Source organism: Juglans regia, chromosome 2, assembly GCF_001411555.2.
Source record: "Juglans regia cultivar Chandler chromosome 2, Walnut 2.0, whole genome shotgun sequence".
NCBI classification, from domain to species: domain Eukaryota; kingdom Viridiplantae; phylum Streptophyta; class Magnoliopsida; order Fagales; family Juglandaceae; genus Juglans; species Juglans regia.
Window position 1 is genome coordinate 33,484,107 of NC_049902.1, and position 13,783 is coordinate 33,497,889.

General features: G+C 38.5%; 3 protein-coding genes across 5 annotated transcripts; 2 read left to right on the forward strand and 1 right to left on the reverse strand.

The window, feature by feature from the left end:
- Positions 1–145: 145 nt before the first annotated feature.
- On the forward strand, positions 146–6,584 carry LOC109012260 (polynucleotide 3'-phosphatase ZDP). Of its 2 annotated transcripts, none has more exons than XM_018993794.2 (11): positions 146–588; positions 703–768; positions 1,884–1,952; positions 2,443–2,514; positions 2,773–2,829; positions 3,299–3,375; positions 3,529–3,610; positions 4,136–4,252; positions 5,357–5,484; positions 5,635–5,704; positions 6,212–6,584. In XM_018993794.2, exons 1-11 carry the CDS (start codon positions 205–207, stop codon positions 6,257–6,259), a joined length of 1,170 nt encoding a protein of 389 aa, XP_018849339.1. In that variant the 5' UTR covers positions 146–204; the 3' UTR covers positions 6,260–6,584. The 2 variants fall into 2 exon arrangements, with proteins under 2 accessions (XP_018849339.1, XP_018849346.1); XM_018993801.2 differs by having other exon boundaries at positions 162–588; positions 4,136–4,240.
- Positions 6,585–6,918: 334 nt separating this feature from the next.
- On the reverse strand, positions 6,919–9,053 carry LOC109012214. Its single transcript, XM_018993746.2, has one exon. The coding sequence runs from the start codon at positions 8,977–8,979 to the stop codon at positions 7,141–7,143; it is 1,839 nt and encodes a 612-aa protein (XP_018849291.1). The 5' UTR covers positions 8,980–9,053; the 3' UTR covers positions 6,919–7,140.
- Positions 9,054–9,112: 59 nt separating this feature from the next.
- LOC109012222 (rab3 GTPase-activating protein non-catalytic subunit) lies at positions 9,113–13,500 on the forward strand. 2 transcript variants are annotated; one of them, XM_018993758.2, is made up of 8 exons: positions 9,113–9,541; positions 9,966–10,100; positions 10,399–10,590; positions 11,036–11,097; positions 11,194–11,351; positions 12,381–12,529; positions 12,613–12,756; positions 13,128–13,500. In XM_018993758.2, exons 1-8 carry the CDS (start codon positions 9,197–9,199, stop codon positions 13,305–13,307), a joined length of 1,365 nt encoding a protein of 454 aa, XP_018849303.1. In that variant the 5' UTR covers positions 9,113–9,196; the 3' UTR covers positions 13,308–13,500. The 2 variants fall into 2 exon arrangements, with proteins under 2 accessions (XP_018849303.1, XP_018849310.1); XM_018993765.2 differs by having other exon boundaries at positions 9,966–10,046; positions 13,128–13,461.
- The last annotated feature ends 283 nt before the right edge of the window (positions 13,501–13,783 follow it).

The following is a 13,783-nucleotide window of genomic DNA, read 5'->3' on the forward strand; positions in this document are numbered from 1 at the left end:
GTTATTAACTTGTTAAACAATCGTATCTTAATAGTTAATTGCTTAATAGGTCAATAAGTTTTAACTTGAATTTATTAAAATTAAAATTAAATTTATTATTATCGTGTGTTGATGTTGGTGTTAGATTAACGTATTGTGTATGTAGTGCCACCCAACAGGGGTGTGGGCGCGTCTCTCTCTCTCTCTCTCTCTCTCTCTCACTTTATGCTAACAGTCTCCAGACTCTGCTTCTTACCCCGCCCGTTGAACCTCCCCCAAAACCCCGATTCTCCACTGATCTTCCAGAAACGTTTCTCTCGCTTCCGCTTCCAAAACCCGAAACGTTTTTATTTCTTCTCCTTCAAAAAACCGCCAATGCCGCCTCGTCGTCCTCCTCCTTCCCATATTGTCGCCGAGTATGCGAAGTCGGACCGGTCCTCGTGCAAGAAGTGCGCGAAAGCGATCATCAAGAAGGCTCTCAGGGTGGGGATAGTGAGCCGGGACGCGCGAGGATTCGACATGACCAAATGGCACCACTTGGATTGCTTTCCGGTTGGAGCGGCCGCGGTCTGCTCGGCCGAGGCGATTAAGGGGTTCGAGGCTTTGCAGGTTTGGTTGGGTTTTGGAAATTAGGGATCAGGGTTTAGAGTTTTTCTTTGTATGGTGCTTGGTTTCTATGGATTTTCTTCTATTAAATGTTTGCTTTTATGTTTGTGTTTACAGAGTAGTGATCAGGAAGCGCTGGAGAAGTCGTTGGTTAGATGTGATGACTCCGTGGGTAATGGAGAGGTATGAGTTGATTCTTTTGATATAGTTCGTAAAATGTGCAAGGAAAACATATTATATAGGAGACGTGAAAATGTGCTTCATCGTATGGCATGGAGCTCTTATACGCTGCTGATTTTGGTCCATGCAATAGATGTGTTCAATTTGCATACTTTCTCACTTCCCATGTACTATTAGCCTCCTTTCGCTTTCTCTTTCTGTTAGGTATCATAAAAACTAAATGAATTACTACCAGAAGCCATTGGAAATTTGGAGTATTAGTGAATTTGCATTTCGTTTGTTTAAAATCCCTCTGTAACGTATGCTTCATGTCTGGCTGATTTGGAGTGACCTGGTCTTTTAGGCTTCGTTTGGATGATAGAAGCAGCTCAGCTCAGTTCAAATTTGAACCGAGTCTGCCATCCAAACAAACTTTGAGCTGAGTTTTCGTCTGTTTCAACTCATTTCATACTGTAGATAGACTTGACACATTGATCACTGTCGTATGAAGTGCCTGCTTTGGAAAAAGGAAGCTGCCAAAATCAATTGAAATGAGAAAGTCCATTGTTTTGTCAGAACTTGTCATAAATATGATTACTTGGGCAGTGGGCTTGTAAGAATGGGTACTAATGTACTGTAAATTGCCGGTTTTAGCCACGCGCAAGTTTAGAATTACTGTTGGCTGTGCAGGAGACAACTGACACATAAACAGTATATCTATGGTGGGCCCCAATTTTTTCACAACTTCCTATAAATATATTTAAACTCATCTTAACATCCAAACACATATAAACTCATATTAAGGAGACCCCACAAAACCCACTCAACCATCTCAACTCACTACTATTCATAAAGAATTCAGCTAGCTGAGCTCAACTCAACATCCAAACGCAGCCTTAGTAACTTCTGCCATGGCTCTGTGTTCTTTTCGCTCCCTTTTGTTTTCCACTTGTAGCTTCATACTTCGTGTGCCTGTCACTTTCCTGGACGGAGGTAAATATGTCAGTGCCTTTTATAAGTTGTGCAAATCTGTCATTATATTAAGGGGTTAAGATTATATAGAGTAAAAGCCTTAAGTCTACTATCATCACTGTATTTAGCTAGTGCCTTGGCATTAGTTTTTGTTGTTTCGTTAACAGGTTCATAAAGGAGATGACGATGATGATGGAGAAAATGAACTAAAAGAAAGGGATGCAAAGAAAGCCAAGGTAGCAAAATTATCTTTTTAAGTGGATGATTATTAATTGGTTTCATTGATTGGGTATATACATCTCATTTTGATGGAACTATAATCTTATGTTATTTACAATATATAGACAGATCAGCTGTACTAATAAGAATGTTGTTAATGGATCCCTAGCGTCAGATGGTTGCAACTTGCAATTACAGTTACTAAACTCATTTTTGTGCTGAAAGTCGTGCTTCCAAGGAAGCTCTTTTTCAAAATTTGAAGGTTATATCTTTGATGTGTGATTCCTAAAGCATAGGTTGGTGTAGCTTCTTTTGATATTTTACTTCCTATCTTAAGCATTCAGCCTTTGATGCGTTGAGACTCGTGCCAACCTGACATTGATTGTTTATTTCAGACTTTATTATCATATGTTGTTCCTGAACAGTGTTTTTCAATATTCTTTGATTGCCTTTTCATTATCTAGCGGTTAATTTGTTAATATAAATTTTTGTCACTATTGCTTGCAGTTATCTACATCTGATGGGGAAGCTAATTTAGATATAGCCTTCTCAGTTTCCAGCGTCAAGAACATGTACAAAGTATGGTCAAATTCCATTGTTCTTTTCTCTGGTTAATAATTTAATGACTTTGGAACATCTTGTTTGTCAGAGTAGGTATTGATTGCAGTAGTAAGATATGTATAAATATGGATGCTTGTATATGCATTAATACACACACACATATGTTGTATCATCATAACAACCCTTTTTCTTGCATACTTATACCACCTACTAAACTTTGTAATGTTTAGTTGATGTTATTGTTGTTATTATTTATTCATTATTATTTATATTTAGGATGCTACACTTCAACCAAAATGGAAGGCATTCAACACAATCATATATCTTGAACAGGTGAGTTTATATTTTTAATTTGTCTCTGTAAGTTGCTTGGTTGTTACCAGAAAGAGTACAGAGTTTTTGAATTTTTATTCAATACATTAATGATCAAGGATCTGCATCAGATTAAAGCAAAGTACTATTACTCCAACAAACAAATGAAGTGTGAAATTTATATTTTTTTTTCCTTTTCAAGTTCGATTGTGAATAGTTCAGCTCAGAGATTGGTCAAAGCAAGCTGGTTCCTCCACTTTTTACTGTTTACTGACGTACATTTATTTTACTGCTGTAATTGGCAGTTTGATTCCTTGAAAATTTAATTACCCGGAAAACATTGTGGAAAAACTCACTATGTTGCACATGCAAGTTTTAAGTCTTGCACACATGTATTTGTATGGTTTTGATCTATAGCTTATCAAATATTATGATTCAGCACGAAAGCAGTGCTTTTAGCTTCTTATATAAAGCATTTTACTTTCTGCAGGATGATGGTCTTCACGATTCAAACAAAATTGCGGCATTTGATTTTGATGGAACCCTTGCCAAAACATCTGTGAAGAGGTATAGCAGTATATAATGTTTGAGGCTTTTATATTGAATAGCATTTTTCCGGGTTTCATAAAAGTATTCTTTGAATCACGACTCATCTCACCTAGAGTCAACTGTTACCTGAATTTTTTGATAAAAAAACCTAATATGCTCTTCTGCTTTCAGAGTAGGTGCAGATGCTTGGTCCCTTATGTATCCTTCAGTCCCTGATAAGCTACAGTGCTTGTACAATGATGGCTACAAACTGGTTTGTTTCGTTTTTTAATTAAACCTAGTTGAAATATATTGAGGGTAATTTAATATCATGATTTTATGTTTGGATCCTCAACTCCTCTCAACTCATTTCAACTCATCATTACAACTTTTTCAAATTCCAACACAAAATATAATAAACAATTCAACTTTTTCAAATTTCAAAATAATAATAATATTAAAAAATAATATTTTAACAATATTTTATCATCTTAACTCAACTTAACTCAGTTCAACATCCAAACGTAGCCTAACTCCTATTTCAAGTCCCATTATAAACCATGGAATTTTGTTTTTCTTGGATCAAATTCCCATCAAAAGTGGCCACAAGTAATTGTCACTGATCAGATTGGTTATATGCCAAGTACTCATAGTAGCATTTCCTGAAACCTGTTGCTACAATTTACCCTTTTTATTCAAATGTAGTATGATTCTTACACTTTGTCACAGTAACCTTTACTTTGTTCAATTGTGTGGGTTCTTAGTCTTCCTTTTTAATCATCAAGAATATTACCATCAGGTAATTTTCACTAATGAATCAAATATTGAGCGCTGGAAGAAAAAGAGACAGGTTGCCGTGGACTCAAAAATTGGACGCCTCAACAATTTTATCAAGAAAGTGAAGGTACCAATGCAGGTAGTCAGGATGACAGTTTTGCATTTGTCTTTGGGTCAGTAAAACAAGCCCATTTGTGTAACAACTGTGAAATTATCTTTCATTGAAACTCTATTGTCATTCTTGGGAGATCCCAAGATGTTAAGTATGTCCTTATTTGATAATCGCTGCATTTGGTGCCTGGAAAAAAAGATAATTCAGTTGCTTTTTTTTTTTAGCTCACAATTCAAAGTGATTTTTTACGAGGAGTTGGCAATCAAATAATCTCGCTTTGAAATCAGATATTTAACTTATTAAGGTTATCTGTTTGTCCTGTCTTGACATTTGAATTTCAGTAAACTGGCACTTCATAAACGGTAGGTTTTTTCTTCTCTGCATGCCTGTTGCTGCTATTTTTTTTCTCATGCTATGCTTTATCAAATCCCAAAGTCTTTTAAGGCTGGTTTGGTTACACAAAACCAAACTATCCCATCTCATCTTATATAATCATTACAACTTTCCCAAACTCTCACACAAAATATAATAAACAATTTAACATTTTCAAATCCCAAAACAAAAATAATATTAAAAAAGAATATTCTAACAATATTTTATTCAACTTTCAATAAAACATCTCATCTCATCTAAACTGCGTAACCAAACAAGGCGTGGCTGAAAAATACATATAGACATGTTTCCAGTCAGATGATCTTTGCCATCTGGCTTGTGACTCTTGTATTTTTTTTGGACAAATGTTAAGAGCTTGATTAAGCCTTAGAAAAATATTTCAAGAACTGGCAAGCTTGAAATACAAGATCAAGTAAAGGCTTGATGATTTCCACTCAAGCATGCATAGCTTTTCATGTAATTGTTCGTTCATAGGGATTGAGTTTCTGGATCATCTATTGATGGGTGCGTTTTTAAAATTTAATTGTTTTGGCAACAGGTTCTTTATTAATCTTTGGCCTTGGACTTTCTTTTATGCATTGTTATCATAAATACGGACATTTACAAAAAGAAATGGCACTTCAGTGAGGGCCCTAATCTATTGCTTGTTAAAGTTCCTAGTGGAATAATGATTTGGTTAGGCTAATGTGAAAAATATCCAGTAAATATGAAAGTTGACTTGCAATGCTTTTTGTGCAGGTCTTTATAGCTTGTGGGTTTGGTGAATCTTCTGGTCAAGCAGCAGATGCATTTCGTAAACCCAAACCAGGAATGTGGCATATTATGGAGAAGCACTTCAACTCTGGCATTTCCATTGATATGGATCAGTTATTTCTTCCTTCCCTCTGTTTATTTGCCTGGTTTTGGTTTCCAGTATTCTCAACATGAACAAATTCTCCGAACTACCTTCTTCATTTTTCTGTTGAATATAGCTGGATGCCTGTTTTCGTAATGTTTAAAAGGGATCTGTGTTGTAGATCCTTTTATGTTGGTGATGCAGCTGGGAGACTGAATGATCACAGTGATGCTGATATTAAATTTGCACAGGTAAATATTTTTTCGATTAATCTTTGTATTGTTTTTATATGCTAGTTTCTTATGGGATATTGTGTTCAGTGTTTTCAGAACCAAAATTTTCTTCTCACCTGCAAGTTGCATAATGTTTGTTGCAGATTAATGAAATTTACGCACTACATTCTCAACAATACTACTCCTATGTGGTTCATTTTAAAACAAGTTTTTCATATGGATTTCAGATTGGAAAATTTGCTATGGTTTCATGGTAGCTTGAAAGCTTCCTTAATTTCAGAGCAGGAAACTTCCATTTCCTTTGCTATGAATAATTAATTTACGGAACCAATGCTTTCTTAGGTATATCCTATCTATATGAAAAATATTCAGTATTTGGATGTCAGCAAGGCTAGTAAACTATCGGTTTCCTAATGTGCTGTGGCCTGGATCTCAGTCAGCATTAGATATAATAAGGTGGGTAAATGCCCATAAAAACCCCAGGTTGAAGAATGTTTATTCTCAAATTTTTCTTTGCTGTTGCAGGCCGTTGGTTTGAAATTTCATGTCCCTGAGGAGTACTTTGTTGCGTGAGGAAATTAGTGGCCAGTGCCTTCTTAAGGCTTATGATCAGTTTCTCGTTGGCAGTAAATACTGGACCGATTAGCCACGATCTTGAATTTTAACTGTTTGTTTCCCCGCACATTTCCTAGTCACTTATATGTTGATGCTTGTATAATTAAGTAGAATAACAGTTTCCCTCCATCGATTCCTCTCTCTCTCTCTCTCTCTCTGAAATCTAGGGCTGACCCACTTTGTATTCTGATTTATCTATCAGTAAATGGTTGTCCAGGAGAATCTAGACCGAACTGGACAGTTTGATGACTGGTCTAATGCATTAAAGCAATTTTTTTTTTCCCAGCTCGAACCTCATACAAACGATGCATTTTGTGGTTTCATCATGTATGCTTTTAACTAAGAAAGCATCAAGGGCTCAGTTATTCACCGACCCTTGGAGCCCACTTCAGATATATAATATATTAGTGGAGCAGTATGTACTGGGCTCAACAAATGGAAGGAAATAACCATGATTTGTTTGCTTTCATACACCAAAATAAGCGTCTATTCATTTTGGTCTGTGCGCCCGTGTATGTATATCCTTTCTTGATAGCCAGCACTATCAGCGGGAATGATTTTTGCATGTGAATCTCGCCGTAATACTCTCTCTCTCTCTCTCTCTCTCTAAAAAGAACTTACAGGAAAATATCTTAACATTGCACAGATCCTCTTACAGTCACCAAGACGACACACATTTGCGAAAAATCCTTTTACAGGCACCAAGACAATACACATTTTCAGTGATTCATGTACGATATGGTCTGTTTCAAGTTCTCAAAAGCTGCTACCCTGGTTTAGTAATGAACCAAATACAGTCTTTAAACCATTTATAAAACCGCTCATCTATGGCTTCTACATCAAATGCTTGAAGCCTCGGCAACAAAATCACCATCCACAATTCCATGCCTCACCAAAACAATCTCCTTCACAAGATTTCTGTAACTGAACGGTCTTATTGCTGCTCGCAAGAATAGCTCCGGAGGAATCTTGGTCTTCCTGATCCTTCTCCTCCATCGACCAACCCCCGCATACTTCCATTCCTGTGGACTCACTTTTGGCCATTTGCCCCTCAAAGCTGTTTCATCCCCGTCATCTTCTGCAACTTTCTCTTCCCCTTTCTGCTCAACAACGTTTGTTCCTTCTCCCTTTTGCTGTGCTTCTTCCATTGTCCTCAACTGCTGCTTGTAGAACTCAGTAGACACTTCCATACTCCGTTTGGCCAACTTCTCCATTGCATCGGCGCTGCTTGATGCATTTCGAAATTCCTCCCAGAACTTCTTATCCTCTTCTCCCCTCGAATCATTCTTATCCTCTTCTCCCCTCAAATCATCTTCTTCGCTACCTGGTTCGTCATCTCCAAATTCTTCGTCTTCCATGTCCATGACTACATTATCTTCCTCTTCATCATCCTCTTCGCCACCCTCTTCATCATCATCATCATCATCATTATCATCATTGTCATCATCCTCAATCCAATCCACTATCTCAGTCTCACCGGCATTACCACCACTGGAGTCCTCATCATCATCCGGGGCATCACACCCCAACTCCATCTCCTCCAATTTTGCCTTCCACTCCTTGGTATACGGATGCAACAATCGCGTTGGATGATTGTTCAACAAAAATGCCAAACACTCGGACTTCCTCTCGTCACTCAACCTTTCATACGCCTTCACCACATCATCCACAAACGCCTTCGGATTCGACCTCACAATCTTACACAACCCACCGAAATAGGTACACAGCTCCAAACTCCCATCCTCATTCCTCACCTCGAACAAAAATTTCCTTTCCGTGCTCGGATCCAGCAGTGGTATCAGCCCCTTAAAAAACTCCTCCTGGGGCTCAAACCTGCACTGATAAACCGGCCTCTTCACGTATATGATATCCGGCCTCATCCACGCCGCGCATTGGGTTATCAATGCCCTCGCCTTATTCCCGAACCTACCCATCAGACTCCACTTATCCAACCTCCCTTTCCCACCTTCCACCACGACCTCAGACACCAAAGTCCATTGCTGCCAAGGCAGTTCGTTTATCCTCCACCTGGGGTGCCTCACAAACACCCAGAAATGCTTACACCCTTTACTCTCATCCATTTCATTCAATCTTTTCCCATAATCCGAAGCCATCTCGAATTGCTCTATCTTCTCCCACTCTTCCTGGTCCCTCACTTCGCTAATCAAGGTCACTCGCTCGTCCGAGAAGCGCCCGCGAATTGGGTCCCCGACGACAACGCCGCGCCAGGAGTAGGGACCAAACTCACCATACTTGTACCAGTCATAGGGGTGGCGCAGTCTGGGGTCGTCTTTTTCCATGAAACGAACCATCCGGTCGTAGCCAAGGCCGATCTCCTGGAGCTCGTCCTCGGTGAAGTTATCGGCGTGGTTGCTGTTCTTGGGGTTCTTGTGGAGGCGGTAGAAGCGAGACTCTGCGAGCTTTTTGCTCTTCTGCCGCGCGCCTTCCTTCACAGCCCGCCGGAACTCCGCGTTGCCCTCGATTCGGCCGGGAGGCGACCCAGCGGGCTTCTTCTTCTTGCTCCGGCCGGCCAAGCAGCGGACGAAGGGGGGGTTTCGGGGGGTATTGATACGAAGAGGGCTTGCAAAGGCGGGTCTGAGAGATGGGCATCGTAGAAGGAAAAGAGGAAAAGATGGGTTCAGGGTTTTAGATAGTGAGAGGTTTTGAGGAGTCTGCATTTTTTAAGAAAATGGACTAGTGGAAGGGAGGGACTGTCTTCTCTTCTTCTTCTTTATAATTTATATTTGTAGGACTCGAAAAAACGGTGTCGTCTGCTCACAGACAGAGAGGGGTTACAACACTTTAAAACGTTGCGTTTCGAAGAATATAAAAGTTCTGTTACTTCCTTCGTGTAGTAGTTTCTTCTGCAACATGCGAACGACTCCGATCTAATCAATGGCGAAGCGGAGCCAAACGACGGAGCTGGGATGCATCGCGTGCGAGGAGCTGAGCCAGGTCGGGGCTGGAAAGGAAGGGTGGCTCGTGGACGACCCGAACCTTCTCTGCGCTCTCGACACCCATGCCCTCGCGCTCGCCAACAGGTCCCTTATCCTCGTTCTCGGATGGTCCGATTCCGATGGTCACCGTATCAAGATCGTGCCCGATCTCTCCCCCATCGAGGCGGAGCACATCACCGCCATTGAGTGGTTAGTGTTCGACGAAATTAGGGTGGTTGTGGCCGGGACCTCTTGCGGATATTTGCTGATTTACTCTCTGGGTGGCCATTTGATTCACAAACAGGTGAATGAATTAGCTAATATTTGGTTTTTGATTGTTTCTTTTCTTTTTGTCCTATTTACATTTAAGTTCTTTCGTTGGCGAGACGGAGCTGGGCATTTATTGGGATGATAGATAATTTGTAGGTTTATTCAATTCTACTTTCTTCGCAACCTATCCGGAAAAATATCTATTTGTGCCAAATTACTCTGGCTCCAATGGCATCTCCTTCTGCACTAATCGATGATAATGGGGAAATATTGAATTTATTGAGAATCTGTGTAAATCAAATTTGTCAAATTTCTTATGTGAATCTTATTTTTGTGCATGTCATTGATCATCAGTGGTCTACGGACTTCTTTTCTCTTTTTGGAGTCTACGGACTTGTTGAGTTCGACATACTTTTGAGCTTAAACTGGAAACTCATAATTAATTTGTCTACGTGCAGCTGATATATCCTGGAAGAATTCTGAAGATAAGAGTTCGAGGAACAAAGAGAGATTTGACCCAAGACGCATCCTCAGAGGAGGTTTGTGTTGTTATGCCTGGTGTAGTTGCTCGTTATGATGGTTCTGATATTCAGGTAGATTATACTATTTTTTGCCAAGCTAGAAAGATTTTCAAAGTGATTACATCTTTTAGCATAAACTATTACGTGCTCTCTCATTAATTATGAAAGTTTTGTGGTAATTAACATGAATTAAATGAGTTAGTTCTTGGTTTTGGTGGATTTCTAGGAGAAAATAATAAGCTCCTATTTAGTGATTACTGTGAAAGTTCTCGGTTGTCTCCTAAATATCCTTGTTATACTCTGAGAGTCATTGGATTCTGTCCTCTAGGGATCCTGCTTAATTATGACTCATAACTTTCTTGATATCTAGAGTATGCTGCACCGATGGTTTCAAGAAACACATACTCAGTTTTGGGATCAGAAACCGAAAAAACGAGATTTAGAGGCCCCAGAAACTCCTTATGGGAGATTACCTTTCCAGTTATGGAATGTTAGCAAGTATGGTAGTTGTGCTGATGCTGCTATCACTGGCACAATGCCCCCACCACTGATGGAACTCCAGGTACAGTTTCTTTCTTTAGAAGCTGTGTTGATGGGTTAAGATACTGTTTAGCTAACCAAGATTATTATATGTGTTGGGACGTATAAAAAGCAATATTATGTTTGTTGGTTTCTAAAACATGTTATGATAGCTGAGCTGCACTACTGTGCCGCTTGTAGCTTACCGCTGCAAGTGACCGCTAGTGTAAAAGTAGTGTTTTTTTTTTATTCATTTTTAGATATTTTAAAAAATATAAAAAAATACATCAATACATTAAAAATTACTTCCTTAATCATTAAAAAAAATAAAACAAAATTCACTGAGCAGTCAAACGGAGCGGTAAGTATTTGGTGGCAGAGTAGTTTTTTTCTATGATACTTTCATGTTGTGTTGCTACCTTTCTGGCACAGCAATACTTCTGAAGTTATTCTGGTATTTGAATTCAGCTGGTTTTATTGTTGGGCAGTCAAGTCAACGCTATTACTGTGCTGTCACTATTGGAGAGGATGCTGTGATTTCAGCATTCAGGTAGTGATGGGATTTCTTGCTATATAATGTTTGCTTGTTTTATTGTTATTTCCTATATATATTTTATTGACTAAGTTCTATTTCAACCTATAAAAGGCTTTCTGAAGACAAAAGCAGGTCTCTAGTGGGAGCAATTTTATCAAAAGTCGTGCCTGCAACATTTTCGACAATAGCTTCGTTTTCTAAATTGATTTGGCGGAGTGAACAAACTTCACCAAGAAAATCAGATGTGAAGCCTCAACCATTTGCTCGAGGTAGAATTATTGATTTCATTTCTAATTTTGTTACTGTGACTATGCCTATATACTATCATCAATAAAATTATTATTTATCGATAAAAAATTGGTTATGGTTATGGTAGTTGCTTTATACTAAAATAAAGTAATCGAAGGAAGCGGTTGATGAAACATATAATAATTTATTTCGCATTATTTTGCAGTTTGAAAATACGTAATTGTGCATGTACACATGCATCTATGGATATATAGATGTGCTCATATATTTGTGTGCATATAGTACACATGCTAGTACATGCAAGACATAGTGTTAAGAATGGGTAAGAAGGGAAAAATAAAACACAACAAAGTTAACAATGACTGTAAGGCAGGGAGGGAGGGTGCCAATATGCTAAATAGAGAACTGGGCTAGCTACATATTTTAGTGGGCCTACTTGGAGTGGCTTGAGGGAGGGAGGGTCCCAATGCATTGGGTTGGCTGCATACTTTAGTGGGCGTAGTCTTTTGGTTTTTGATAAAAATGTCTCAATATGCTTGACGATGCTCTTATGGTTAAAATAGCAATAATAATGGAAAGGTTTTCTCCACGAGGATGCTCTTATGGTGCTAACCGAACAACATGGACATGGTGCAGTGCATCCATTCTTGTTCATTTATTCAATTTTTTAGGTGAAAATTTTATGATATAATCTATCACCAGTTGATTGTGATTGGAATTGTTATTGAATTGCCATTATGTTTCCTGTAAGGTACCACTTGTTTTCAAGTGTCTACAATTTGTTTTTTGAGAAATGATATTTGCAAGTCTAGGGTGTGCAAGCCCCACACACTTCCTTTGAAAAAGTGGGTAAATTTGAGACCCACATGAAAAAAAAAATCATTTTTTAATAGTGGACCCCACGTTTTTTCAAAGGGAGTGCGTGGGGCTTTTAGGATTGTATCTAGCATTTACTTTATTTGTTTTTGTTTTTTTCCTGATAAGTCACTTGTTTTCAACTGTCTACAAATTTCTCTTGCCTCATTGATTGGGAACGTGATTTGTGGCAGCTTCTCCTTTGACGTGTTTAAAAGATCATCCTAGGAAGGGTGAGAAGCTGACCCTATCACCTAGCGGTACATTGGCCGCAATTACAGATTCACTTGGTCGCATATTACTCTTAGACACGCAGGCACTTGTGGTGGTGCGGTTATGGAAGGTTCTCCCTTGGCATTCCTAACTCGTAATGTTATTTCTGGTGTAATCTGTTCTCCCAAACAGTGGATTTAAATTGATTTTCAGGGATATCGTGATGCTTGCTGCCTGTTCATGGAGATGCTAGTCAATAGAGACACTACAGCACCGAGTTCCAGTTATTATGAACCTGTGAAGAGCGATTACTGTCTGTGCTTGGCTATTCATGCACCTCGAAAAGGAATTATTGAGGTACATTCCTTTTCCTCTTTCCTCTCATGGAAGTATGCTTTTGCTATATTTGAGCCATTCATTGTTGCTTATTGATGGAGGTATCTTGCAATTCTAGCTGGAAGAACTTGCATATTGGTTAAGATAAGTCAGTATGTATTGAGGGAAGAAATAAAGATAAAATTCCATAATATGTATTGATGGTTGGAAATTTTGTGACATTATAAAGCTGTCTGGGAATGGTTTTTCCAAATGATCTTAATCCTAAAACGAGAAACAAGATGCCTTTACTGAGCTCTTCCAACTCAAGCAGTTCACCATCAATACAGTGTTCTATGAAAATTTTCAGATCAGTTCCTGAGTATATTTTCTCTGGTGTGGACTTACTGCAGATCTGGCAGATGAGAACTGGACCTCGGCTTCGAATTATTCAATGTGTTAAAGGTGCTAAAATACTGCAACCAACTTACAGATTTGGATCATCTATGACCTCTCCTTATGTCCCCTTGGAGGTTTTCCTGTTGAATGGGGATTCTGGTCAAATATCAGTTCTGAATCGAACCCTTAATTAATTGATTTGTAAATAGTATAAGCATTTTTTTTTCAATTCCTGATATTTATTTGCCCTAGGAAAGTGATAATTTTTCTGACTGCTATTCAATTCTGCCCTTCATCCCCTCATTTGAGTTGTAAAAAGTAAAAGCATTTAAAAAAAAAAAAAATACATCCTCATTTGATTTTTATTTTTGATTAAGTTATGTTGTTGCATAGATTGTTATATTGTTGTGAGGTTATTCTGGGAGAGATGAAAATAATTTTATGACATGGTGATTGAATTGTTAATTGCAAGAAATCCTTCAAAATTAAGTAGGATTGCCAGCTCACACATAACCATCATAAGAAAAATCTAGATATGAAAGTTTTTTGGTGACGCCATTTACAAGGAAAAGTAACATCGAAAACATTATTCAGACAACTTTACACGCATGATATAGGATGTACCTCGAAATAAACCAGCTATTCAACATCTGTCTTTTGTTTTTTCTAT